The 23,464-nt window shown below is 37.0% G+C and overlaps 3 protein-coding genes across 3 annotated transcripts; 2 read left to right on the top strand and 1 right to left on the bottom strand.

Moving 5' to 3' along the window:
* Positions 1-216: 216 nt before the first annotated feature.
* On the top strand, positions 217-5,227 carry LOC110691899. Its single transcript, XM_021868871.1, has 5 exons — positions 217-495; positions 603-675; positions 2,338-2,402; positions 3,133-3,242; positions 4,869-5,227. The coding sequence occupies exons 1-5, from the start codon at positions 370-372 to the stop codon at positions 5,119-5,121; spliced, it is 627 nt and encodes a 208-aa protein (XP_021724563.1). The 5' UTR covers positions 217-369; the 3' UTR covers positions 5,122-5,227.
* A 320-nt stretch (positions 5,228-5,547) lies between these two features.
* On the top strand, positions 5,548-8,920 carry LOC110691898 (triacylglycerol lipase 2-like). The gene is made up of 9 exons (XM_021868870.1): positions 5,548-6,211; positions 6,314-6,427; positions 6,968-7,108; positions 7,234-7,347; positions 7,460-7,603; positions 7,687-7,727; positions 7,996-8,075; positions 8,156-8,251; positions 8,469-8,920. The coding sequence occupies exons 1-9, from the start codon at positions 6,029-6,031 to the stop codon at positions 8,795-8,797; spliced, it is 1,242 nt and encodes a 413-aa protein (XP_021724562.1). The 5' UTR covers positions 5,548-6,028; the 3' UTR covers positions 8,798-8,920.
* Positions 8,921-12,984: 4,064 nt separating this feature from the next.
* Positions 12,985-17,337, bottom strand: LOC110691897 (uncharacterized protein ycf45-like). The gene is made up of 9 exons (XM_021868869.1): positions 16,720-17,337; positions 16,070-16,284; positions 15,595-15,745; positions 15,300-15,491; positions 15,040-15,202; positions 14,712-14,947; positions 14,155-14,331; positions 13,911-14,072; positions 12,985-13,432 (listed from the first exon to the last, which is right to left on the bottom strand). Exons 1-9 carry the CDS (start codon positions 17,233-17,235, stop codon positions 13,130-13,132), a joined length of 2,115 nt encoding a protein of 704 aa, XP_021724561.1. The 5' UTR covers positions 17,236-17,337; the 3' UTR covers positions 12,985-13,129.
* Between the last annotated feature and the right edge of the window lie 6,127 nt (positions 17,338-23,464).

The raw sequence follows: 23,464 nt of genomic DNA, 5'->3' as shown, positions 1-23,464 counted from the left end.
AACAAATTCAACAACTATGTCCAGTTGTCCACACACTATTCCTAAAACTCGACTCCCTCATATACTCATACCACACTCTCTATATTTAATTTTACACTATTCACATCATAATATGCTCGAGTTTGTGCTTTATACATAAGATTAAACATAGTTATATATTCCGAACAATAATTGCTCGTTACTTGTTAGAGTGAGTTAGAGTGGTGAAAAACAGAAGAATATGTGAGGATAGTTTCGTCCATTCATAACAAAACGGGTGTTACCCATGTTATTCAGGAGCTTCGTTGTTTTTGGAGGAGTAGTCTTCCATCCTTCGATTCCCTTCTCTTTTCTCTCTTCAAATTTCTGGTGTTGATCTTAAAAAGGTAAATGCAGAAATTGCAGAGACTTCGAACTTTAAAATCCTCAATTTGGAGGTCGGTTGGTATGCCGGAGTTAAAGAAACGAGCTTCAAATACTGTGTCTGCTGTTCAAGACACCTATTTTTCTACTAAGGTTTTTTTTTTTCATTCCCCATTAATTAATCATTAATTTTCAATTGGGTATTTCGATTTTGTTAATTTTATTTATATTTATTTATATTTTTTTTGATGGGTTTTTAGGATACATTTGAGAGGCACAAGGTGGTGTTTACAGTTGGTACTTCTATAGCATCAGTTGGTACTGCTTGGCTTGGTGAGTAACTTTTGCAATTGCAAATTTTCTTTAATTTTTAATTTTAATTTTAATTTTAATTTATTTGATATTTTTATGTCTGTAATAAGTTTTGAGGATTTCTGAGGAAAAAAAAATTAGGGAGGATGATTGCATAAATGACTGTAAATTGCTATAGTGTTTAGTTAATCACACAAATTTGTTTGTGGCATCATTTGGAACTGGGAAAAGGTTAAGAATTCTCTAGAACAATTCAAACACTTGAATTCTACAATGTTGATAAATGAGAAGTACATATCATCTTGACAGTACTCTTATAACGATTCGAGCATGTAGCTTCGAGTGGGTTTTGAGTATTCGTCGTCTTGTTTGTGCTTCATTGCTTATGTCTTTTTATTTAACCTGTTTCCACTGACTATTATATTCCAAATTAGCTATGCAGAAACATATCATGAATTCAAATATGCAGAACAAGAAGGAATGTTTACCTTAGATGATTGAGTTTCCTATTTTCAGCTTTCGAGTCTATATTTTTATTTGAATTGTTTCTAGATAATAGCTTTAAATAGGTTGCTATCCTTCTGATATCATTATCTATTAAGCTTGGATTCTCTATTGGGTAATCACTTATTTGAATCTTAGGCTAGAATGTGAGATACATAAATATCTCAGCCCTTAGGGTTATCTTATTCTTGTGGTAATTGGAGTAAAAGTTTAAATTCCTTAAGAGCTGGTTTAGTCTTGTTGTAAACAGTCTTGATGTTGCTATCCTATGGTTTTACACATCAATGATTCTGCTGCAAGATATAGGCGAAGTCCTCTAAGTGTTGACCTAGAGGTCATGTAAGCTGATTCGCTGAAATAGCGCCCTGCCATAGTAGTCTTTCATATGTGAAGGATAGAAGATCCTTAAGCTCTATGGAACTTTTTTTTGGATATAATATCTTGCTTGTCAGTTTGTTTTGTCAGATACTTTACATCACGAAGGTACTGGTTCAGCCTCTTAGTCGAGAATGGTAACTTGGCCTTCTTGTGTATGCATTAGGGAGTTCTCTTCTTTGATTACTCTCTGTCACACTCTTAGAATATGTTGTCCTTTACCCGTGTAGATGGTTAGTTGTGAGGATGTTTTACATCTATTCTTGTGCTGTTGTGCTATGAAATGGAATAATTATTTCGGAAGCATCTCTATGGTGTTTGGGGTGAGAGCTTATTGTGAAGTGCTGGTTGTGTCAATAGAGGTTATGGAGAACTTACAAAGAATTTATGTGGCCCTGAGGCGAAATAAGGAGAAGAGACATTAAGATTATGTGCTATTTTGGCTGTAATTTGTTGCCTTCGGCTGAAATGAAATTTCCATGTTTGTATAAGATGACAGGAGCAGGGTGGGGGTTGGGGGGGGGGGGGGTGGGGGGAGGGGTCGTTTTTCTTTCATATACAAGCTACATTATTGGCGTTCTATGGGTAAATGACGTAAATCTGTAAATGCCACAAGGACTTTTTGGGTCTTATTGTGATCTTGCTAAGTTGCTGGTGTAATTTGTAGCTAGTTTTTCTTAGAAATTATTTAACCTATTAATATTTCATATATTATTTCAATCATCACAAAAAAATTAAAAATTCTTTTTCGTTCTTTGAGGCATACGAAGTGTTTTTACCTGGAATTCTGTTGTGATGGTGCAGGATACACTTTTCGTCATGTTCATGATACAAGAGTTGATAGAAGACTTGATTCAATTGAACAAGCGGTATGTAATTTTATTTGTAGTTGACTTCAAAGAAAACATCATGCACCTAGAAAATTTATGAAAGATGATGATGTGTTCTATTGTCAATATGTCCATATATCGAACTTCAAATGAAATATTCATTGTAGTTAAAAGGCTCTGTTATGCTGTGTGCATCATTTTGACTCTGTCTTTCAAAAAGTATGGCAAACGGCAAATTATACCGAGAATAATTGTTTGAGCACTTTATAGGTTTTATCTTTTTTTATGTTTCGTAAAGAGAAAGACATCATTTTGCTCTTTAATTTAGGTGAGTTGACATGGATCTTTACAAGCTTCACTGGAGATATTGTTTTGTTGATATTGTCCTTCCTTTTCCTTGTATTATTGAGGCTGTTTTAGATTTTACTCTGTCTTCTAATGAACAATTACTTAAATAGTCTTTTGGACAAATATACTATAATAAATCTTAATGTACACGAATTGATAACCCCCGTCCCCCCCTTCTCTTTGCTAAAATCTAATGAAGCTCCTGAAAAGGTGTGAATTGTGTTTTGTCTCAATCAGTAAACTCCAAGAACAAAAGGTATCAAAACTAAAAGAAAAAAGGGTTTCCTGTTTGTTAGCAATAGAAATTTGTCGGCTGAACAACTCTATGATACTACTTGTGCTATATATGATGTGGAGTATATCCTACTCGTACGCTACATTTTTTGTCTAATAGTAAGACTATTCGATGTCCTTGTGGCAGATGAAAAGCACCTACCAATTTGAACGAGAAGAAATTAAGAAGATTGTAGGTTCAGGAAGTTATAGCACTGTGACTTGTGCTGCCACTGCTGGGACAACTCTAGTTATTGGGTACATTCTCTTATGCCTTCATTGGTGCAGTAGTCAGTAGTTATTTATTTTAAATCATTGTTTTGGTAATAATTTGGAAATATTGCTGCGGTTTTTGTTCCGTTATTTCTTATTGTCTTTTATTCTGTTGCTCATACTGACATGTATGCATATGCACACCAATAGCCCCGTGCCCCCAAAGAATTCATACTTAGAGAGTTGGTGACACAAATGTGGAAGGAGTGAGGGCTTGTAGTTTAGTAGGTAAAATGAGGGTTCATGGAAGATTCTGTTATATCTTAAAAGTTTATAATACAAACGGAGGCTTCTTCACTTCCGAGTTTGAAACCATTTCATGAAAATTATAATTCTTTGCAAGAGATGTTTTATTTTTTGGCCTTTGAGAGAAATTAGGACATTTCTAGTCTCCAGTGGTTAAGAAATTAAAACACCATTCATACATCTTTAAGCTGTAGTCCTTGACTGAAATATTGTTCTTATCTCCTAATTATTCCCCAATTCCCTCAAATCAAATATCTTTTAGGATATTCTACTATATTGCACTTGCCTTCTAAGTTCTCGGTGTTTGAAGCTGTGAATTATGGCTTCTTTAAGCTGCATATAAACAATCTGGATGAAACCTACTTCCTTACCACTGCGTATTTATTATCACTGCCACAAATTGCGTACATGCTCTCAAGATCTCCATCACATATACATGAAAAGCAGAATAACATGTAGATGCTTTAATGACAAAATTTTAAATCTATGAATAGACAAGCTGAAATGTGGGACTATGAACAGAAATATGATTCAGCAACTGTTCCGTCTACTTATATTCAATGATGAGATCACCAGAACCCAAAGTATATTTGAAAATTGCAACAATATAAGCACCTATCAACGTCTATTCAGTATAATATAACTGTCTAGTAGAATCTCCCTGGACCAGTCCCCACGCTTCCCTCCAGTTATAAGCTCCAGCCTCACATATATTTTTTGGAGTAGCGTTGCACATATCATAGATGTTTAGGCCATAACATTATCCTGTCATTCCGTGATTACTGTGTTGATATCCATGGGGAAGCCTCTGTGAAAGGAAAGACTCAGGTGAGATAGTAGCAATGACTGCTGTCTGCATTGCTGGCCTAACTGCTTATGATATGCTCAAGGCTGCTTTAATATATCATATGTGAGGTTGGAGCATACCTGGGGGGAAAGAGTGGGGACAGGTCGAGAGACAAGTGATGATATTCAACTAGGCCCTCAATTGTCTTTTAATTTGTACGCTAGCCTCTTTAAGGAGATGTGTGGCTTTTGAGCCTTGTAGGTCTATCCAATTAGAATTACTTTGATATTTCCCTTCAAAAAGTCAATAATGCTAAAGATTTTACGGTTGAGGTTTTTATTTATTATTTTTTTAATTTTTATTTATTTATCATTTAAGTATTTTGTTAGTCCCTTTAGAAGCTCCAACCTGCAGTATGCTTACTGCTTCCTCATCTCTCCCACATCAATTCATGTGTAGATATTTATATTTTGTATATTTCAACCGTCATTTTTGTATGTTTATAGTCAAATTATTAGTGTAAATTAGCTTTTCTTATTATCTATTGCAGGTTTCTTATGATTCTTTTGTTGATGCAGTTATGCCTTGGGATGGAGAGGTGGGAGATGGTACACAACTAGGAAATTCCGGAGGGAACAGATGAAGATGCTAGGACATGTCAAACCCAGAAGATGGAAATTGCATTTCTTAAAAAAGCCAAATCTCCAGTCCATTAGAATACCATTACTTAGAAACAAACCATCCAAAAGTTCAGTCAAAAGTTCGGAAGCATCACAAAAAGAATCAAAAGACAGAGCAGCTCCTAGTATAGAAGTACCAAACTCATGCTAAGAATTGTACGTAAACGTAGGTATCAATTACATGGGAGTTCATGTTGCCTATACAAAATTTGTAATCTCATTAACAAATAATGCATATATCAATATTTTTGTACCTATCTTTGCTCTTTGTTTCCACATCTTCATCTTGTTTTTTTATTCCCGCAGCCCCATTTTGGCCTTTAAGTTGCGTGTGTGTTGAGATTTTTTGGGAGTTTTTCCATTTACTAGTAGTAACTTTTCATAAATACTCTAGTAAAGTCAAGTCATCTTCACAAGTGAGTTCAAAGGTTTTGTAACATTATGAAATCAATTATTCATTTTTTCATTGATTTTGGAACCTCTCTCTTGAAGGATGTTGTGACGAGGATATCGGTCATGATTGTTAGGTTAATTATTCATGTAGATGTCTAGTAGGTTGGGGTGTTCACTGTACAAAAATGGACTAAGCCCTTGAAATGGTAGCTTAGTCAGGTAAAATAGGACATGATACAGGTAACTTTTCTGTCAAACCATTTTCCTATTATTTTTTCCGGGTTTCAGATGAAGAACGTTCGACACCTAAATTTCAGCCGTCTTCTGTTCAAGTTTGTGTTGGTGTTGGGCAACACTTTCTGGAGTTAGTATAATTGTATTTTTCATTATTTATCAGCAAACTTTATGTGAAACATGTATCAGTAAGAGAATAAAGTGGCGGGAGTGAAGTCCAAACTTCTCTTATACTGTGTGCTTTTATTTGGTTAAGAAACTTGGTCCACCATTTCACTTACAGACAAAAGTCTTTATTGTTTTATGTATCACATGCTGGATTCTCTTGATATACAGTTTTTATCTTTCTTACCAGCAGAAATACAAGAATATATGTTGGTTCTTTCAGAAGTGAACGAAATTAATGGTAATGTTCATTACATTTTAATAAAATGACTGGCATTCTAAGCTCACTAGCCTTAGTATTCTTCTTCTTTCAACAAATAATCGGAGTTAGAACAAGGCTAATTTCCAACGAGACTCATGGTCGACTTCTAGCGTTTGCACCATCTTCTGATGAGGGCATCTGTAAATTGCTGGTGGAGTCACGGGGCTATATCTGCGAGGAGCACACAGTTAATATGCATACTCTTTGTTCGTGGATTAAACTGTTTTCTTTTTTCCTTTATGCTTTTCATTGATCTTAGATCATTAATAATGTTGTTGGAGTGATTTAGGTGACAACAAAAGATGGTTATATTCTCAGCTTGCAAAGAATTCCAACCGGCTTGACTAATTACACAACTAGAGGCAACAGGCCACCAGTGCTTTTGCAGCATGGAGTTTTGATGGTTAGTGAAATAAGCCCCATGTCTGATGTTAATACTCAAATTATTTTCAAAAATCCGGAAAATATCACATTTCTCAATATGATGGTTTATAATTACATATCCCAGTATGCCAACACTACTTAAACAAATAAATCAACCATTATGATGAATTTTCTCATGAAATATCCTAAATAAAAAAAGTTTGGGATAATGTGACGACTTATTTTGGATAGAGGGGGCAGCTATCTCTTCTGCATTCAATATCTTCTGCATTCAATTCCTCCTGCCATTCTTGTGATTGTGTTTGTTGATTGCATTAGTTAGCTTGAATTTTCTGTGGTTAGTGAACTAATGCGTTCAACAGAAGTTTGAATATGGTTTACAATTATAATTACATATCCCAGTATGCTTGTAGTCTTTTCACTAAAATATGGTTAGTGAAAAGACCACATGCATTTTCGCCTGCTCAGACTTCTTTAACAGCAGGGTTTATGTTCTGCTTTTGTTCTTTCTGTGGCCTTATTTATTACTTTCAGAAATAACTTTATCATTTGGATTTAGGATGGAATCACATGGCTACTTAACCCTCCAGACCAATCCTTAGCATTCATTTTAGCAGATAATGATTTTGATGTTTGGGTTGCAAACTCTCGTGGCACCAAATATAGCCTCGGTCATATGACATTAAGCTCTAGTGACTCGGTAATCTCTTCTTCCTATTGACAAAAATATACAATCTTTCCGTCTCATATATGTATGGTTAACATTCAACCCTCCTCCCCTGGCTCTAATTTTTTAATGGTAGAAATCGTAGAAACCTTATGTAGGCATATTGGGATTGGTCATGGGATGAGCTGATGGCATATGATCTTCCAGCAATGGTCCAATATGTATATGATCATTCTGGTAAACAGAAGCTGCATTATGTTGGGCATTCACAGGTAAAAATACTGAATTGTACTGCTCTACTGTTGATCGCAATTCCTTCTTCCCAGTTTCCTTAGAGCTCTCAGGAGTATTACGAGTACTTAAGTAGTTTGAGTGTGGTTGCAGGGAACATTGATAGCCCTGACTGCCTTTTCCCAGCAGAAGTTGCTGAACATGGTGAAATCAGCCGGCTTGCTATGTCCAATTGCTTATCTAAGTCGAATGACTTCCCCACTTGCTAAAGATGCTGCTGAAAACTTCGTTACTGAAGTGAAGACATATATCCTTTACTTTTCCTTTTGTCTCAGTTATATACCAATACTTTACTGATAATTATTTTTCCTTGGCCACAGTTAATGTACTGGTCTGGACTACATGAATTCGTACCACGTGGGTGAGAATGCCATTTCTTCTCTGCTGTACTGAGCTTCAGATTAGCTCTGAATTTTCTCAATTCCCTATTTTTGGCACTCTGAATTACATTCCATATTGTTAGGTGTTATGTTAGCTAGCATGTAGCAACTAGAAATATCGACATATTCTGTAACTTTGTAAACCTCCTCATGACTTCATTGTGTAGGATAATTTAACACACATCGTCTAATCATCCTCGTGTTTTAAATATTATTGAAGTATTTTCTATTCTGCTTCTGATTGAGCAGACAGGCAGTAAAGAAGCTTCTAACAGATATATGCAGGAAGCAGGGAATTGACTGCACTGACTTTTTGACGTCTTTTACTGGTATTAAGCATGCAATTTATTCATGAGCTAATCGGTTTTCAAAGCATGATAAGCACTAACACAAATTTTGGATGATGTAGGTGTAAACTGTTGCCTGAGCACATCAACGGTTTCTACATTCCTGCAGCATGAACCTCAGCCGACAGCCACCAAAAACATGATCCATTTTTCCCAGAGTATGTGCTTATTGATAAACTTTATTGCATTCATTATACGACAGGGTAATATGACCAAGCTGAAGTTGTTCTTAGGCTAGTTTGCTTGACAGTTGACACAAAACTTGAACTTAACTTGAGTTTCAGACGAGTTTATACTGATTTGACCTGTAATCTCAGAGCTTTGTCGATCAATCTAGGATAAGATAGTAATCCTTGTCTATGAATATGCTAACAGTGGCAAGGGACGGAACAATAGCAAGATATGACTATCTAGACCCAGGTAAGAACATGGAACACTACGGGCAGACTAAGCCTCCGGAATATGACCTGACAAACATTTCCAACAACCTCCCAATGTTCATAGCTCACGGAGGAAGGGACGAGCTTGCTGATGTTGACGATGTTAAGTTCCTGCTGGATAAACTCAAAAATCATGAAAAAGACAAGCTGTTCCTTCAGTTTATTGAAGACTACGCGCATGCTGATTATGTCCTGGCTATGAATGCTAAGGAAATCGTTTATGATCTTCTCATTGATTTCTTCAAGAAACACAGTGAATCTTAGCTAGGAAAATGAATGTTATAGTGGATGTATTTGATCATTCTATACATTTTCTGGTTTGGTAATTTTCTTAGTACGAGATTGGTGGCATTTGGCATAGTGCCATAGTGGTTTTCTTACAAAACATGTGATATTCCCAATTGTAACTTGATGTTTAGTCATTAAATTTGTAGGAAAGCTGAAAATTTGACCTTAAATGGTGTTTAATGCTGGTAGAATTCCCTTAAATTGTGTTTACATAGGTTATTTTCAATAATTTTTAACGGTGTGCAACTTCGATATATATACTGTATGAAGCTTTGGGGACTACCAGGCTTAGAGTCACGGTTAGAGTGTTTTGACACCGGATCTGTGAAATAAGAAGAAAATAGACCCTGTTGATCTGATAAGCGGATAGCAAATGCCTTTTTTGTAATAAGTGGTGGGTTTGTGGAAGGAAAGGAACCATTTAATTAGGCGAACTTGAATAGTGAATACCAAAGTCATAAATGCACTTACTATGGTGTTCTATACTTTTTAGTGTACTGTGGTTTATATCAGATCAAATCTAGTGTATCATTTGCACGTCTTGGGTTGTGGTGGTAAATATTGCTTATTTCGTACTCCCTCCGTATCTATTTAAGTGCATTTCAAAGTTGTGTACAAAGTTTCATACAAATGAAATCGAGTGAATAGTTTAATATGTGAGTGGGTGAAGTTGGGGATTGAATATGAAGTATGTAGAGATGAGTGGGAGAATACTTTATTAGTATACTAGATTAATTTCGTGCGATAGCACGATTTGATCAAATACTTGTAAAATTTTCGAAATTTGTTTATTTTTTCATACCAAAACTAAAAATAAAAATATTCCCAAAACAAATAAAACATCAATTATTTATTTATTTATTTTTTTTATAAAAAAAATAGAGCTCATAGAAAAATTGAATGATGAAAAGGGTACTTGAGGAAGAAAAATTGAATTATTATTGTTAGAGAGAATATACCTTTTTTATAGTAATAATAATGTAGCTGACCAAAATTTTAATAAAATAAAATAAAATCACAAAATGATGATATCATTTATAGTTTTGGAGGGAAAATTTTTCATCACAACATGACATGTGTCTAATTTTAAAATAGAATGATGTTAACGGTTGCTACTTTAGTATTAGTTATAAATTCTTAAGAAATGATAAAAGAAATAACAACTGGGGTTAGTGGGAGGAAAGAGAAATAATAAAATATTGAGAGATATTTCATTATAAGAAAGTGATACACTTATCCAAATACGATTTTTTGTAAACTATACTATTTTTTTTGGTGTTCCACCCAATTCACCCTTTAGGTTAATCCGGATTTGGGGCTCAGTTTTGGGTGGTTAGGTTCCAATCCCCTCCCAATTGTTGTTGCGGGGAATCGAACACGCAGTTCTCCAAATGCAGTCCCAATCACCACTGCACCAACAATCAATTAGTTTTAAACTATACTATGAATTATATAACTACAATGACGCATTTTTAATATGGAAAGATTTTGAAGGGGTTAAGGAAAAGTCACATCCTCTAACCAAAATTGAATCCATTCTGCACCAATCAAACTAAACATACATAAATTGAAATATATAAGTATATCTACAACTAATTCCTTAGACCTATTAAAAGCATAATCAATAATAAGAATTATACTTCTAGTTTAGCATGTACAAAAATAGAGTATATCAACAAAATCCATTATTTAATGTAAAAAGCTTTAAAATATTACCTCAAAGATGTGTAGCAAATCAATTTTTAATCACAAACCCCCAATTTCGTAGAAATTCCCAAAACTAAACTCTATTCTCCAATTATAAAAAATATTCAAACCCAGCAAGCCTGGTAACATCTAGACTAAGAAATTATTCAGAGAAGATGAACAGTCATTTCTAATCATCAATGCCCCGATATTCATATGGCTGATGGAAGGGTTTTAAGTCACCGTTTGATGAAATAGGAGGGAACGAATTAATTAGAGGGTAGGTTAGCAGTATCACATTTTAGAGTTAATAAGTTAGCCATAATACTGAACTTAGCCCGATTTAAGTTATATTAGTGCATTAAATAGAGTTTTGCTTTTGCAGAAGTTTAGTGCCACTAGATATATGACCATGTAGGATTTCCCAATATAATATATATGTACGTAATTTCACGTAATTTGTTAATTTATCAATAACTTTTATATAATCTGTTCCATGTTGATTTAATTTGAATCACTTATAAATATGGATAGATTCACTTCTTTAATATCAACAAATTTCGGAAACAAGTAACATTCTTGAAACACCATAATGATCAGTAATTAACAAGTCATTTATTATCTCTTTCACCCTAATTTGTCAAGTTGGATTTAGAGTATGAAATCAATTATGTTTACGATTTTTGTGTTTTTATTTAATGTAAGAGTGTCTAGTATCAATGTAAGATTGTGGTAAATCCTTATGCACGCCCTATTCTACTTTCAAACTGCTAGGGATGTTTATTATTTCTCCTCTCTAAGGTTAGACTTTACAGGTGACAAGTTTTCAACTCTAAAAGCCTTGTGTGCCTTGTACACAATATACCGAATGAGCCTTTGGGAGAGTACCAGGCTTAGTGTCACGGTCCTAGTATTTTGACACCGAAACTGCAAAGTAAGAAGAAAATGGATTTTGTTGATAAGAAGATAGCATATATCTTATTTAAGAAGTAGTGGGTTTGTGGAAGGAAAGGAAACGTTTGGTTAGGCGGAACCTATATACCAAAGTCATAAATGCGGCGCTTAAATTACGGCGGTGTTCTATACACTATAGTGTAGTTTATATCAGATCAAATCTAGTGTATCATTTGTACGTCTTATGTGAATGTTGCTTACTTCATACTCCATTCCTATCTATTTAAGTGCATTATTAGGTTGTGTACAAAGTTTTATCCAAATGAAATAAATGGAGTATTTTAATGTGTGAGTGGATGAAGTTGAGAATTAAATACTTTGTATATAGATAAAAGATGAGTTGGAGAATACTTTATTATTAAAACAAATAATGATGAGAGTATGTGTAGGGACCATGAAAGAGAGAGAAATGATTAAAAAAAATAAAGTAGGGTTAGTGGGAGGAAAGAAAAATAAAATATAGAGAGATATTTCTATATAAAGAAGCGGAGCAATTTCCGTAGATAATGCTTAAAATGATAACAATTCCACAATTACGCCATATTTTCACAAAATTCCCTACATACCGTCCATATCAGCTAAATAAGTCGTTTTTTTTTTTTAACTTGAAAAGAATAAAACCATTAATTCAATTAGCGGTTAAAGTCTTCCACCTAAATCCTCCTATCATCTTGTTCCTATGTTATACAAATCTGCTAATTCAGTTAGCGGTTTACATAAACTGCTAATTCAATTAGCGGTTTTGTTTTGAATTGAGCAAAAAAAATTTATTTCATAATTACAAATGCTGGGAATTTGGTAAAAATAGGACGCATTTTACGGAATTATGGTCTTTATTAGCATTTTTTTATGGAAATCACTCTAAAATAAGTGATATATTTATTCGAATATGACCTTTTTAAGTAAATGTTGCACTTAATTAGCTAGATATGAAGGGGATATTAAACTGCATTACGAAGTATAGAACCACAACGGGCGCATTATTTTTAAGACCCGGGGATGATCATGCAATATGAAAAGATTTTGAAGAGGTTAAGGAAAATTTGCACCCCTTTAGCCTCCAAAAAAATTTTAAAACATATACGAGTACTTCGTTATTACAAAGGACTGTCTCTTAATTTTCTTTTATTGATGTACATCGTATATTATTTGAACTTGGTCACCAGCTAACCCAAATGTTACCCCGAGTCCCCGACAACCAATATGTAGTTTAATGGAGCCTCAATTCCTCAAAATCATGTAGCCTACTGATATAGCAATCGTAATAGTGATAGATCAATCAATTAAGATTATCAGAGTGGTTATTTTGCCCATTCCCTGTCGGCCTGTCCTTAAAAGTTCTCAATGGAAGTACAACAGATTTACAGATTAATGCTTGATAGTGCCATGTCTGAAGATACATGCGCGATGAAAAGAAACTGCTGTGTGAAATATATTAAATGCAGGGAACAGGCGATTGGTGGTGCAAGGATCACAAGTTTCTGCGGGTGGTTCTGGTCCTTCTTGACAAGACAGTATACACATTCACAACAATAGTTTATGGATAAAATAATTACAATTTTACTGATAATGAACTAATATGGAAAGATACAAGAGTGATTATTCATATTTACACTGTACAGGATACATAATAATACAGGTATTGTCCTACAGGAGTGTAAATATTTTCTATTCAGGCAGGAGGGGCAACCGCGCAACTGGGGTACCTACTTTGCCACCCTTTAGTGATACAGAGGTTATTTCATCATCAATTGATGAACCATGTTTGGCATGTTTTGAGGAAGTTGTCTTCTTTGATTTAATCGGAAGAATTTGTAATCGAGGGTTCTGTTCTGTACCTGAGTTCTCTGCAGCCAGCTGGTAACTTTCCACAAGCTTAAGTTGCCGGGCAATTATATCTGAACGCCGAGGAAGAAGTTCTACTGCCTCCCCACCCGGAATCACAATATATTCAATCGCAAGTCGAACTTCCTATTGACAAAATCAAAGGTTAGTAAAGTCGATTAGAAATGCCTAGAACTCGAAGCATTAAATGCCACAGTCATGCATATACCGGGGCAAAAACATTGATGAAATATGCAAATGAAATGACCCAACTACTTAAAGCATCCTCGAATCGATTCAATCAAAAGGTTAAAAAAACCTACTTTGGTAGGAAGTTCAATCAAAACAGAAGTCATTTGAGTAATAATTGGTCTATAACAAGGGGGTTTCATGACTTTCAGCATATCCCAGTACTATTACTTTGTCCTGATACTGATAGGTGAAGATACTGAAAACTATTTTCTGGAAAGATTGAATTCTTGAACATACTAGTACTGCCAAAGTACAAAACTACCACATCGGCACATCCTCCTCCTCCGAGACTCATTTGTTGCACTATCAAGTTGAAGTCCACATTCATCACCAGCTAACAATTGAGAAATGAATTTGAATGGAATGTCGTTACCTCTAAAGCATCAAGCTCTTCTAACGAAGGTTTCCGTTCAGGTGCATCATCTTCGATTTCAATGTCAAGCACATCTTTTGAAGGAAGCTTTGACATTGGGCCAAAAGCTTCCATCCCAAGAATCATGCGAATTGCCTTTACCATTTGTGCCATGGTATTTGACTGCAGTGTCATGATGAGAAGTTAAGAGATAATTGTTGTAGCACAACTTTTAAGATATTTATTGGTCAAATCAGAAAATTACCTTGATAACAAAGATAGGAACTTGGTGAAATTTAGCAACACCGCGGATCCATGGATTTTGCTTCATCTCTGAACTAGAGGCTAAGATTGCATGCGCTATTCCAATATCATCTGTAGCATCAATTACCTCCTCAAGCCCCATTACTTCTGCTACTTGTAGTAAATCAGCTTCCAATATCTAAAGCACATAAATTGATGCAAGTAGGGTGACTTAACATATTTTCCCTCTAAAATATACAGGCAATAATGGCATCTTCGCCATCATACTCAGATAGATATCATGATTATGGTCAAAAGACTCAGAACCCACATTTACTTCAATTGCTATCTTAAATTTTGCCAGATTTGTCCATCAAACATTATTTGTGACATGTTGATCAATTCTTTGGTAGCTAATGTAAATAAATTTGCATGAACAAAAAGCATGTTGTGGAACAGGATATTCTCATTTCCTTTCCTGAATGATAATCCCACTGAAATACTAATGCATTTGTTCAGTTTGCCAAAGGAATCCATAGTGCAAAGCAGATTGGCATATAAATATTCCATTCATCTTACCTTATAAGTGTACACAAAAATCGGTAAGCTGTTCTTTCTTGGACTTTTGGTGTTTCTCCTCTTGGAAAGATGAGGTACAGCCATGTCTTCATTTTCAGACTCTATTTCAGCGCTTCTCTTAGCAGGCTTAATGAACTCAGATTCTTCTTGCTGCTGCTTTTCAGGAACCTTGGCCAAATTATCAGAGCTTTTCACCTCAGGTTCCATGTGACGGATTTCAAATAGAGGGGATTTTCCTGTTACATCAAGAATAAACATAGGTAAGCACCTCAACTCCTGAAGCAAAGACTTTGATGTTAACCTATTTTAATAAATTTATATATGATACCAGCAAGTATAGCATCGACTGTTGCATCTAATCTGTGATGGACACGACATTCAGTTCTAGAAATCATTTCAACAGCACATGTAAATGTGGGAGGTCCCTTTCTCTCAAGAACTGTCTTCTGCACTTTTCTTCGCCTTGCTTCTTCATCACCCAAGGTAACACTCTACCAAATTCAAAAGCAACCAAACATCAGTTATTGTTCATTAAAATTTACGACCATGAAATGCAAAGCAATAGGGTTAAGAATTTTAGTGATGCACCTCTATACCACCAACCAGCAGCTGAAGAGAAGGATTTTTCATTATATTATCTATGGTCATGCCGTGAGCAGTCCCAACAAGTTGAACTCCCCTTTGAGCAATGGTACTGGCAGCCAAAGCTTCAAGCTCTGTTCCGATTTCGTCAATTATTATTGTCTCAGGCATGTGATTTTCAACAGCCTCAATCATCACCTACGTGATTTTATTAAGAGAGGAAATTAGAGACTAAGATTAAAAGTTACATCGATAAACTCTTGTTTATTAACTTTACAGTGAAGCAATGTGTAATACTCACGTTATGCTGCATATCGACATTAGGAACTTGCATCCTCCTTGCACGACCAATACCTGAATGTGGAACATCACCATCACCTCCAATTTCATTCGATGTGTCCACAATTACCACTCGTTTATTGTGCTCATCTGCTAGCATTCTTGCAATTTCTCTGGAAGAAAATCAACTTAATTTTCATTTCTTCTGGGTTTATTTTTTTACAGGAAGTAATTTGATGACTATAATGCAGTCAACCATTTTATTTGCAAATAAGTAAATTTTACATTTTCCTTTTCCTCACTTTATTTAGGCATAGAAAATGCATTCACATGACTACACATAGCAGGAAGGTATAATACTGACCACCCAAGAAAAGCAAAGCAGAGAAAGCCTTTAAAGTTTCTGAGCTTTTATGTCAAAAAAATGATGCTTGTATTGAACAATGGGTAATTTTGATAACAAGCTACTAAACATAGAAACATTTTAAAGGATCTACCTGATCAAGGTGGTTTTGCCAACTCCAGGCGGTCCTATAACCAAAATAGATCCTCCCCCCTCAATCAAATCATGGATGATCTCTGCACTCCCAGAAACCGCTCTACCCACCCGACAAGTAAGCCCAATTATTTGCATCTTACGATTCCGAATGGCACTTATACGATGCAGTGAACGATCAATTCCTGATCGATTGTCATCCGAAAAATCACCCACCTGAACAATGCAGCTAATTCATATAAAAAACAATCTAAATTCCACCACTTTCCACCACACCAAACACCCTGAGAAATTAAAAGCTTTAAAATCTAGCTGTTATCACAGAAAGACATACCAATAACAGCAAAGTTTCAAACACATTAATAGAACATAACCATACATCCTTGGTGGAATCATATTCCATAAAATTCCTTCTTCAAGTTCAATATACGAGTAGAATACCTTAATAATCTAACATTTAACTTCAACCGATTTGTTCGGATGAGTCGCACCTCATGTAAAGATCATTTGGAAGAAGCTCTTCTTTCATCATTTTATCAACAAACAGATCAAACACTCACTTCATGCTAACCAATAAGACAATCACATTTTACAGAATTGGAAATTAACCAACTACAAAACTATATGCATAAAATTCAATCAAACTACTACCTTAGAAATAGCATGCTGCAAATCCTCGAGCTTGACAGGATCCTGAGAAATGACCCAATCACCAGAAGGAAACCGCGCCAAAGGTTTCCTTCCAAAATCAAGAACAATTTCAATCAAATCCCCAATCTCATCATGACAAGACAAGAAGTTTCTCATCCTAAAAGGAACCAATTCAAGAAACAACTCCAGCTCTGAAGCTGATTCTTCCACTCTATGATTACTAAAATTAGAATTTGTTGTTGTTGGAGTTAGAACAAGGGAATTTGGGGTTAACAAATTTCCGGGAAACAGCCTGTCTGCCGGCCGTCGGATCTCCGGCGACCGGCTGGATGATACGGCGGATCTAGACGGAGCAATTCCTTTACGCCCACCACCTGTTCGACGAAATGCCGAAGAGACAGGGGATAGAAAGTTAGCATTGTTTAAGTAAGAAAAAGTTGATTTCTGGGTTTGATTTACTGATTGCCATGAAGTTTGAAGATCAACCAGCTCAAACCCATAATTTAATGCTTTCATATCTTTCTGGTTTTTTTTTTTTTTCAAAAAAAATTTGTTAGAAAATATTGAAAAAAAATTTGTTCTTTACTTGAGTTTTATGGTTTTTTTGGCAACCTAGAAATGAAATTTTGAGGAGAGAGAAAAAAAAAAAAAAAAAAAACTGGAAGATTCGTAAGAATCTCCTCTGTGATTGGAGAAGAAGTGGGGTCAACTGAAGTTGTCATCCAGAAGATAGTGAAGAACACTCTAAAGAGAAGACACGTGGAGGTTTGTTCCACACAAGCTCAAAAGTAGAAACTTAGTAATCCAAAAGACTAAAATCGGTATTTTCCTTAACTACCTGCCTAATTTGAAAAATATGAAAAGTTATTACGTACACTTAACTAATTTAATTATGTGAGTGTGATTCTCTTTACACTCAAACCTTTTGGATTCAAACATGAAGTTTTCATTCTCTTTCAAAAAAAAACATGAAGTTTTGGAGCACATATTGATGTTTTTGAAGAAGGCTCATTTTGATTAGGACAATTTAATCCGATAAGGTAAATTATCAATAGTGTTATATGTTTCGGAATTTTCTGTGTCCCTCGGGAGAGTTACGTCACTAAGTCTGGACTACGGGCGCCTATACCTGCAAAACAACGGAGACTCCAGTTGGGTGGAGTTCCGCCTCCGACGATCAAGTTAGAACGTGTACGGAAAATGTAAAAAGGTGCGGAAAGTAAAGTGAGATCTTCTCGGATTCCGAGATCAGATGTTTTTCTCTATTTTCAAGAGAATTCACTGTTTTCAATCATTGAATGTTTTTCCCAAAGTGGGGTAAATCTCCTTATTTATAGGGTCATTGGAATTTGTGCCTATGTCCTAGGTTGCGAAAACATAGGACTGATGAGTTACGCCGTTTTTGGGCTATCTTGGGGATTGGGCCTTGAAGGTCGCCAATTCCATATGGAGTATCTACCTGCCACGTGTCTAGCCCTGGTTGGTCCACGTGGCGGGGTAAAAAATACCCAAATCATTTGCCCCTCACAGGGGTGATGTGGCGTGCCACGTGACGCCTGTGACAAGTGTCACACATGCATGGGTGAACATAATTTTTACTGTTTACCTTCTAGAGTAAATGTCAGGGTTGCCCCTGAGATTTTTACCCCTTTATATATTTGTTTTTATCCCCTCATTTTCGCACATTCACGAGAAATTTTCAGACATAGAATCTTTGACTTTTGTGAGAATTTGTTTATTGCCGCTTGAGTTCGATCCGCCTGCATTACAGACATCCCAAGAGGTTCCTTCAGTACCTTCAATACAAGGTAACCGCCTGCTCCATCTCTTTCTTGTTCTTTAATTTTCCATATGTGTTTGTTATTCCTTGTTTTTCAAAATGGTTTCACAAACACACACGACACGACCTTGGGTAGCTATCAGCCGGTCACCAAGGACGGCTAAATCTAAGACTAGGAGTGCCGCCTGCACCCACTTGGACTCCCCTCTTCAAATATCCCCGAATCCGACCGTCTCTGTGTCTGTGCAGGACACTATGGTCAGATCTAAAAAGACGGCCCAGGGCCCCATAGATGATGAGGAAGGTGGCGACGCTATTAGGGTGCCAAGAGATGAGGTTTTTGATCACCCACCTGACACTCCAAGCACGCTGAATGACTCCATTCTGAACGAGTCAGATGATGGGGCTGATGACAGTGCATCCGGCTCTGAACAAGGATTATCCCAGTCGAATGTTGTTTCAGGCGGTTCCGAAGATAGAACTGAGTTGCCTGTATCTCACGAGGAGATAGAAAGCTTAGAGTCTCTGAGGAGGAAGCCGCCTCTCCTGAAAGAGGACAAGGGGAAGATTCTTCCTCTGCTCAAAAAGAATTCACCCCCTATTTCACCCATGTCTGGCTTATTCAAGGTTTCCACCAAAACCTTAGAGGGAGGGAATGAAAGGGAGATAATTCCCCATAGTTACATCCATAGGTTCGAGTGGCTTAGGGACCCCTTTTATTTAGCTGCCTGTGGTCTTAGCACAGAAGAAACAAAAGGTAGCTGGCCGGATGATACCGCCTATATATATATATATATATATATATATATATATATATATATATATATATATATATATATATATATATATATATATATATATATATATATATATAAAATTCCTTTTGTTATTTCTTACTGACGCTCATCCGGCCTTTTTTGCAGAAGAATCAATGTCGTAGCTATCTCCGAGTAAGAAACCCGCAAGCTCTGCTACCGCCTATCGCTAAATGATCCGACAGAAAAACCAGATCTTCAAAAAAGATCAGCTAGAACATGTAAGTATTCTACAATTGTCACAGTCAGGCGAACCTTATTGTCTTGAATTTGACAGCTTATCTTGATTTTCAGGAGGGATCAACGAGGCCGCATGCCTTTGGCGACAAGCCACTGAAGCGTCTATTTACAGAGGAGGATCAGATGCCCTCTAAATCGAGGAAATCTGTGGCGTAGAATAATCCATCTGCTGCCAAGACTGGGGATGATTCTCACCCCTCCACTGCCGGCAAGTCACTTGCTTCTCTTGGAGCCCTTAAAAAACCAGACGCCCCTCGGGCGTCAAAGAGTGGCAAGCCACTCGCCGCTACTGTTGGCTCAGCAGCAACAGGCGAGCCTGTCGAAGGCGGACGCAAAGACAGGCGTCCCAAGGACTTGAAGGTTGAGCTCCCAGGTATCAATGCCTTCAACCCATTACCTTACCCTACTAGGGTGAAGTCTTATCAGCAGCAGCCCAACAGCTCTGAAGACACCCGGTCTATAGGCCGAGCTTATGTCAACTTCTCACCAAGTGTTGAATGTGCAGATGCTACTCAAAGGCCGGATATACAGTAGTTCGCTAAGAACATGCTGAAGGCCGTCTCTACTGAGGAGTGGGATTCTGTGAGGGGGGTTGGCACCCTCAACTTTGATGCCATCTTGGCGCTGCTAGCTGAGGTAACCTGTTTTTAAGTTAGAAAATATTTCAACCCCTCTCATGTCGTCTGTATAGATGATCTTCTTTGCCGGATGCAGGCCATGCTACGTGTGAATGGGCTCAAGAAGCCATTCTCAGACAAATAGAAAGAGGTAAAGAGTGCCAAAGAAAGGGTCGCCTCTGCTTTAGATCAAGCCATGTTAGACATATGTAAAAATTAAGCACTGACTCATGATATCCTGCATTCTTAGGCGGAGGTCAACCTACCGGTAGGGGTGTTCAGGTCTAGGTACCTGAAAATCCGGGTACCCGGATCTTTGAGTAGTTGATAAGTCGGCCCGTGTCCCGTCCCGAATAATTCGGGTACCCGAATTATGCGGGACGGGACACGGGTACCCGGATTGAAATTAGTAGATCAATAATACTAGATAATACTACGTAATTTTTTTTTATAATACTAGATAATGCTATCAAATTAACCTGCCAAATTACAGATACGAGTAGCTTATTTTTTTACTCGTAAGTTTGTACTCGAGTTTACCCAGATCCACCACCGAAACCCCAAAACCATAACGAACCGACAACCCAACACCACCGATAGCCCTAACCCACAACCAATAATCGAAACCAACCCAACCAAACCCCACCCACACCAAACCGAAACCACCACCACCAGAATTTAACCAAAAATAATCAAATTTACCAAAACTAGCATGAAAATTACCAGAAATCATATCATATAAATGGATTTATTAAAAATTCAATATTTAAAAAAATAAAAGAAAATAAAAACAAGAAAGCATACCCTTTAAACCGAAAATGGCCTTGAATTTCTCCTCAAATTTGGTTTAAAACGGTCAAATTCGAGATCTAGAGTTTTCATGGTCAAATTTGACCATTAAAACCTTCGTTTTGACCAAATTTTGCGAATTTTAAAACTACAACCTTCGTTTTGACCATGAGAAAGAAAGAGGCGTGAGAAGAACAGAGGAAAGAGAAAGAAGGGAGGAGAGGAGAGAAAGAGGAACGAGAAAGAGGAGAGGAGACTAGGAGAGCGTGAGAAGGTTAGAAATGAGAAGGAGAGAGAAAGAGAGTAAGAAGGGGAAGAGAATGAGGATAAGAAAAGAAGATAGGGTGGGTAATGGGTATACTATCCGGGAAAGTTGAATTCTCCAAATTTCCTTTTTTTATTTTTTAAACGGGTATCCGGGTACCCAATAGTAGCAAAGTTTGTCCCATGTCTCGGCCCACGAAAATGCTATTTTAGCGGGACGGGTACCCGACTCGAAAAAAACAGAAAAATTTGTCAATTTCCCATCGGGTTTTTTGCGGGTCATCGGGAAATCGGGACGAGACAATCGGGTCGGGTTTTTTTAAACACCCCTACCTGCAGGTCAACAAGCATGAGGATTTCATTAGGGAAACAGACAGCCTCCGCCGCCAAACGAGAATTTGTAAAGAAAACTCGCCAACCAGGAGGAGCAGCTGAGGAAGAAGTTCTAAGCCAGGGTCGAGGAGGAAAAAAGGCAGCTGGTCGAGGAGAACAAAGCCAACTGTGCCATCCGGATGAGAATGGCTTCGAAGGCTTTGCATCTTGACGATGATTACTTCGTCTGGGAATATTGTTTTGAGCAAGCCACTGAAGAGCTTGAGGAGGAGCGGCTGTAGACGGAAAAAAAGGGCGGAGCTGATGATGATGAAGACATGGCTGAGAATGAGGACTTCGAGCATGATGAAGATCATCTGGCTGATGTTGGTGAAAAGCCGGATGAGAATGTAAAAGAGTCCTCCCCTCCAGATCAAATCTAAATCTTTTCTTTGGCCGAATGGCTTGATAATTACTTTTCTGGCCTACGTGCCGAGTATATATGTATCTTTACCGACTGAGGAGTCGGGTTTGATTAACAATTTTTCTCTTTATCACCGATTGTAAAATCGGTTAACAATTTCTTTTGGCCGACCACGGGGTCGATGTTATATGAAACAGCCGGCCATTGGTTCGGTTTTCCTTGCACACACACACACACACACAAACATATATATATATATATATATATATATATATATATATATATATATATTTCATCAACTCCGCTAAGTGCATAGATCATGCGGTATACCAGATGTACTTGCCCCTAGACGGATGTGCGCTTGATTTCAAAAGTGGGTTGAATATCCCAAATCAAGTGGACAGTTGTCCATTAAGCATCTGGATAGACTATCAGACGGTCATTGACCGTATCAATATTGCCAAAGGGCTTTTAATTTTTGAATCAATCACTCCTTACTAGGTTGAACAGGCGGACCAAACAATAGGGGACACTGATCTTGGACCATCTATATTGGAACAAGCGGCCGAAAGTGCTTTTGCCCTGTTGGGGGAATTTTCTTAGGTTACTCAATTATCATGAGATATTAATCTAAGTTGGAATGATGGCATGTTACTGGATGGTGTCAATGAGATATGCGGTTTTGGTTATGCCGTTTAGGTTCCATTTTAAATTATTTAGGTCAAATGGCTGTGAATTATCCCTTATTGGGTTAATCAGTCTTTGCCACTTGTATTTGAGTTTATAGAGCAATATACCACCCAGATGGGAGATGCTCCCTGCTACGATTCACCCGGATGGACGTCGCCAAATCTCTTGCTCTTGTTGGAGCAGACGGGTAAACGTTTAGTAGTAGACGACCATTGGCCATATCAAATCGTTTTAAACGAGCAATGTTTAGCTGCTAAGTTTTGGACTTAGCTTATATTTTCAAATTTAGCCGTCTGTATTTCCCCTGACCAATAACAAGCTACCGGTGTTATAGAACAGGCGGTAATCTCTAGCTATATAGGTCTCATTAGATAGTTCAATTCAAACAGCTGAGAGCTTATCTTAATCCAGAGAGTCGGTAAGGTCGTTTGCTTTTTAAATTTATAAAGCAATGTACCACCCGAATGGGAGATTTTCTCTGCGACGAATTCACCCGGATAGGTGTCGCCGGATGTCTACTCATGTTGGAGCAGACGGTTGGTTTAGATTTAGCCGTCTGCACATTGCACAGGCGGTGTTCCTATTGGGAGACATATCTAGTAAAGCATAAATAATCAAAATTGAAAACAAAAGGCAAATTTTCAATGATAGGCTTTTCGTTTACAAAAAATTACAATGTCTCAGAAGTAGTACTTTTTGAGGTTGTCTACATTCCAAGTTCTAGTTAGCTGCCTGCCGTCTGGAGTTTCAAGGCGGAAGGTGCCGCCGCTCACTTCTTCATAGATCCGGCAGGGGCCTTCCCAATTAGGAGTCA

Source organism: Chenopodium quinoa, unplaced genomic scaffold, assembly GCF_001683475.1.
Source record: "Chenopodium quinoa cultivar QQ74 unplaced genomic scaffold, ASM168347v1, whole genome shotgun sequence".
Classification (NCBI taxonomy): domain Eukaryota; kingdom Viridiplantae; phylum Streptophyta; class Magnoliopsida; order Caryophyllales; family Amaranthaceae; genus Chenopodium; species Chenopodium quinoa.
This window is presented reverse-complemented; position numbering and strand designations above follow the sequence as displayed.

Coding starts and splice junctions, on each gene's coding strand:
- LOC110691898 (XM_021868870.1), top strand. CDS start 6,029: ATGACTGGCATTCTAAGCTCACTAGCCTTAGTATTCTTCTTCTTTCAA. Junction 6,428..6,967: donor TGCAGCATGGAGTTTTGATG/GTTAGTGAAATA, acceptor ATTTGGATTTAG/GATGGAATCACATGGCTACT. Junction 8,252..8,468: donor CATGATCCATTTTTCCCAGA/GTATGTGCTTAT, acceptor ATATGCTAACAG/TGGCAAGGGACGGAACAATA.
- LOC110691899 (XM_021868871.1), top strand. CDS start 370: ATGCAGAAATTGCAGAGACTTCGAACTTTAAAATCCTCAATTTGGAGG. Junction 496..602: donor ACACCTATTTTTCTACTAAG/GTTTTTTTTTTT, acceptor ATGGGTTTTTAG/GATACATTTGAGAGGCACAA. Junction 2,403..3,132: donor TTGATTCAATTGAACAAGCG/GTATGTAATTTT, acceptor TCCTTGTGGCAG/ATGAAAAGCACCTACCAATT.
- LOC110691897 (XM_021868869.1), bottom strand. CDS start 17,235: ATGAAAGCATTAAATTATGGGTTTGAGCTGGTTGATCTTCAAACTTCA. Junction 15,492..15,594: donor ATGTCGATATGCAGCATAAC/GTGAGTATTACA, acceptor AAAATCACGTAG/GTGATGATTGAGGCTGTTGA. Junction 13,433..13,910: donor AAGAGCTTGATGCTTTAGAG/GTAACGACATTC, acceptor TTTTGTCAATAG/GAAGTTCGACTTGCGATTGA.